Here is a 4,586-nt window from a genome sequence, read left to right as displayed (position 1 = left end):
CCGCGGACCCTGCCCTAACTCCCCAGCCCCTCGACCTTGGCAACGCCCACCGCTACGCCCCAACACGCCCCGGCTACCTGGGGACCAGACCGCTGCCGCGCCCTCGAGCCCCTCCCGCGGCCCCCATCCCCCGCCCCAGCCCGCGGGTGTCCCCAGGCCTACGCGTCCGGCGCCCTCCCCCCGGCCGCCGCGGACTGGCACGTCCCACTGCCTATCCCGGCCGGCCTGGTGCCCCGGCCCGGGCGGCGGGCCCCTCCCCCGCCTCCCCGGCCCCTCCCTCGCCGCGCCGCCCCCTCCCTCATCCCCGCACTCGCTGGTTCGCTCGCTCGCTCGCTCACTCGCCGGCTCGAGGGGCGGCCGGCAGCTGGCGCTGGCAGAGGCGGCGGCGGCGCGACCGGGATGGGACGGGCGCTGGGGCGCGGGAGCCGCGGCGGCGGCGGCGGCGGTGGCGGCGGCGGCGGCGGGGGCCGCGCAACTCCAGCCAAGTGCTGGGCAGCCGGCGAGGGCGCGGGGTGCTGAGCCCAGGCAGCCCCAGCTCGCCAGCCGCGCACGGCCGAGCCCAGGAGAGCGCGCAGAGGCGCAGCCGAAGAAGCGCCGCCAGCCCCGGCGCCTGCGTCTGGGGAGGAGCGGCGCGCTGGGAGCGAGCCATGCCTGGCGCCCGGGCGTAGCCTCCGGGGGCTGCTCCCGGGAGCCGCGGGCCAGGCCGGGCGCGCGAGAGGAGCAGCCCCGCGCCGCGCCCACCGCTCACCGAGGATCATGCCGCCCCCGGGCCGGGCTCCGCCGCTCGGGCTCCTGCTGGCGCTGACTGCGCTCCGGTGCCCAGGTAACTCGTCCCCGGACCCCGACCCCGACCCCGACCCCGACCCCGACCGCCGTGCACAAAGTTGGCTCCCGAACCGGGCTGCCTCCTTCCTTCTCAAGTCCCTGGCAGCTTGCATCTCCCGGACGTGGACAGGTCTGGGGAGATCCTGGGAACCCGGGCCCCCCAGTGCCAGAGCCTGCCTCTCGGCCTCCCCGAACAGCCCGCGTCCCTGCGGATGCTTTCAGGGCGCACCGGGGCACAGACGGGAATGCTCCCAGTCTCTCAGGGCGGGTGGGGGTGCGCCTCCGGGAATCTAGCCCCTTCTCCGCCTCGCCGTGGGCCAGCATCTCCCAGGACCTGTCTCCTGCGGGGTTCGGCTGGGGCACGGCGTCCGAGCTTGGTGTCTTTCTCCCAGCTCCCCGCTCCCCACGGTCGCGTGTCCCTGCGTTCCCCGGACACCTGCGGGGCCTTGAGGCCCCCCCCCCCCACCTCCGCGCTGTCTGGCTTGCCCGAAGCCCCTCCCCGCGCCTCTCGGCTCTCGCTGGAATGTGCCCCCGCTCCAGGTGGCCTCCTCGCCTTGGCCAAGGTGCATCCCACCGCTTGCCTCCTGGAAAACCTGGGCTGACCCGGCGCCCTGACCGCAGGACTGGCCAGGAAGCCCGGCGCGCAGGGCCGCCTGGAACGTGGCGATGTTCAGAGCCATTGCCTGGGTACCAGCGAGCCCAGTGCCCTGCTGGCACCCGCGCAGCCGTGAATGGGGAAGGCAAGAGAACCGGGTCCTTTCCGCCTGGGCTGGAGTTTGCAAAGCCCCCGGCCGCGTCGGTGTGGCTGCCTGGTCCAGACGAGCCCACCCTCCAGGCGATGGCTCCTCCCCTCCCCCACCCCAGCCCTGGAGAAAACGCTGAAGGCTCAGAGGAACCGGGAACAGTCACGAACCGCGTTGGTTCGTGTGCGACTGAGAGCTGGGTCCCTGGCCGGTCAGAGCAGAACCCGAGATGAGGGAGCGGAGCGCTTCCGCTGTGTGCATCTCTCCCCGTTTCCTTAACAAACAACCCACCGCCTGCGGGAGGAAAGACAACTTCAGCTTCTGAGTTCTGAGGGTGCGGCGGGAGGGCGGGTGATGGTTTCGCCAGGAAGAAGTCCACACCCGCTTCCTCCGAGGTGCCCTGAAGTGACCCCAGAGACTCGCTCAGACCTTGGGCCGGGGAAGCCCTTCTCTCCCAGATGCCGGCAGCATCGGCTTTGGCTCAGCCTGGAGTGCTTCTGGGCTTGGCGCGGCTGCGGCCTCAGTCTGCCTGGTTAACAGGCAGCGCAGGGAGCTGTTTTGCCGGCCTTGCTCTGCGGTGCACCTGCGGACGCTGCTGGGGCAGGGCGGGGCCAGCGAAAGCCTGGACCTGTACCCAGAGGTCAAGGCCCTTTGCACTTGGATGGCACTTTTGTGTCTAGTTTGCTTCTCCACGGGGGTCAGCATTTGCCTGGAGTGCAGGTGTCTGGAATGGGTTGAGGGAGCTGTCTGATGCTGGTGGGAGGACCTGAGGACCCCTCCCTCCCACAACCCGAGAGCCTTGGGCTCGGGAGGGGAGAGGGTGTGAACCCCCCTGAAACTTGCTGCCGGCTGCGCCCCCCAGCGAGTGACCGCGGGATGCCCAGGCTGAGCCAGGCCGCTGGGGCAGAGCTCTCCCAGCCCCTGCTGAGTACACGGCAGTCTGGGAACTCTGTGTTTAGCACAAGGTCCGCACCCCTCCCTCAACCCCCCCCCAAAAAACCCAACTCCAACCCCCTCCAGGCTGCAATTCCTGAGAAATCCTTGGCTCCCTCCGCGTGGTCAGAGGTCCAGAGGAGGTCACTAGAACTTCCTGCTGCGCTGTGAGGTTTTGCAGCTGACTTTGGAGCACGCTGGCCAAAGCTGGGGGAGCGGCCGGAGGGGTTCCGAGGCCAGGCCGTGGGCTCCTGGCACACCCTGCGCCCTGCACCCCTCACCCTGGGGCTGTCTTCTCCGTGCCTGCGTGGGCAGCTACCATGGTAAGGAGGTAGCGGGTGCTCAAACATACGGAGCTGCACTTGGTAAGAGCCAGCACAAATCCCCCCGCCTAGCAACTAGGGGGCCCCATTATTCAAGCCACTTTTGTGCGCGCTGTGGCTTTGCAAATTAGCAGTGCGGTTACAGTCCCTGCTGGGGAGAATGGATGTGTCTTGCTCCATTGACCCATTATGCTGGGGGGTTGTCTAGCAATGGGTGGGTGGAGCACCTCCCCCCCCCCCAGAGGCCATGCAAGCAGCGGGGATGGCAGGTGTTGGGAGGGAGACATTGTGCGTGATGGCAGAGGTGCGTGGCACCTTGGTGTGCAGGGAGCATATTTCTTCCTCCTTCCAACAGAGGTTGGGAAGGGGAGGTTGCCTGTGTGCGGTGCTGGTGCTGGGGGCGGTATGCAAATAGCGTCGCCTCCCCCCCCCCCCCCGTGATTTACTGGTGGCTCAGTGGAGGTTCCCAGAGTAAATCATTGCGTGTCCCCTCCTCCCACCGATGCAGGGAGTTGGAAGGGGCGTGGGGCTTGTGCACGAGCCTTGGTGCCTGTAGCCAGCAGTGGGCACGGTGGTTGCCATGACCCAGGAAGGAAAGAGAGGCCCTTGTTTGTTGCCGTGAAGTCTGGCAGGGTGGTCTCCGGCCAGCACAGCCCTCCTAGGGCCTTGTTCCCAGATGAGTGGCCAGGGCCTGTGCGGCTAGGTGGCTCCTTTCCTCTCTGTGGGCTTCAGCTTGAATGGGGATGGAGAGGGTCCGGCTCCTGCTGAGCTCTGGGATTCTGTGACTGTTTTCAGACCCGTGGGAAGATGGGGGCACCTGGTCTCCTGGTGTGGGTGGGCGCCAGCAGCCCCCAGCGCTCCAGCGGAGTGTGTGAAGTGACATACAGAGCAGGAAGTCGCCCGCGGTCCTCTTTGCAGACAGGAAGCAGGCGGCTTGGGCCGCAGGAGCGTCTTGCTCGGGGCCCGGGTGAGTGGTGTCCGATCAGGGCTCCCACCTCCCCTGTTCCACATTCCCAGCCCAGGACTTCCCTGATCCCGTGGCAAGGAGCTTCTCTGGGAGATCTGGAGAGCTCATCTAAGCACCCAGGTCAGGAGGATGGCAGCTGCTCGGCAGGGCCAAAGCCACAGGTGGGGCTGTGCTGCACACCGCTGCGCAGGCGGTGCACCCGCCGCCTCCAGAGGCGCTGAGTAACTTGCCTGAGGTGCTACAGACTCAGGATTCCGGATTCCAGCCCAGGCCACCTCTGTGCCTAACCCACCACCTGTAAACCAGAGCCGTGGCGTAGCCTGGCACAGGATGGTGTGCAGGGCCCTGGACAAGCCGGGCTCACCCTGCCACCACCTGGGCGGGCCTGTCTGGGGGCCTGTCCTCCTTGGCGCTCCCTCCCTCTCTACCAGTGTGAACTCAGCTTCAGGGGCACCAGAATCAAACAGGCTGGAGCCCACTCTGCTGGCCACTGGGCGTTCGTCAGAGTCCTGTGTACTGGAGGGTCCGGGTGACAACGTTTCAGGGCGAGATGCTGGCAGGTGACTCCCCTCTTCTCCCTGTGGCTCCTGCCCTGGTCCTGCTCTTCTGAGGACTTAGAATTCGCAGCAAACGCAGTGACAGGCCCTGCCCACAGCACATCCTGACCCTTTGTGGATTTCGCTCCATTGGATCTCCCTCGTGGGGTGGGACTTCTGTTTGTCCCATTAGGCAGAGGAGCAGACTGTGGCCCAGAGAGCTAACATGACTGGCAGAAGCTGCCCAGCCAGCAGGTGG

The 4,586-nt window shown here is 67.4% G+C and overlaps 1 protein-coding gene across 1 annotated transcript in view; it reads left to right on the top strand.

The window, feature by feature from the left end:
* The first annotated feature begins 756 nt into the window (after positions 1-756).
* The window catches only part of LOC133752336 (transmembrane protein 132B), a 374,345-nt gene continuing 370,515 nt past the window's right edge, over positions 757-4,586 (top strand). Inside the window, exon 1 of the mRNA XM_062182828.1 lies at positions 757-823. Coding sequence (XP_062038812.1) covers positions 757-823 — 67 coding nt within the window. The remainder of the gene's footprint in view (positions 824-4,586) is intronic.

Source organism: Lepus europaeus, chromosome 23 (assembly GCF_033115175.1).
Source record: "Lepus europaeus isolate LE1 chromosome 23, mLepTim1.pri, whole genome shotgun sequence".
Lineage (NCBI taxonomy): Eukaryota > Metazoa > Chordata > Mammalia > Lagomorpha > Leporidae > Lepus > Lepus europaeus.
This window is presented reverse-complemented; position numbering and strand designations above follow the sequence as displayed.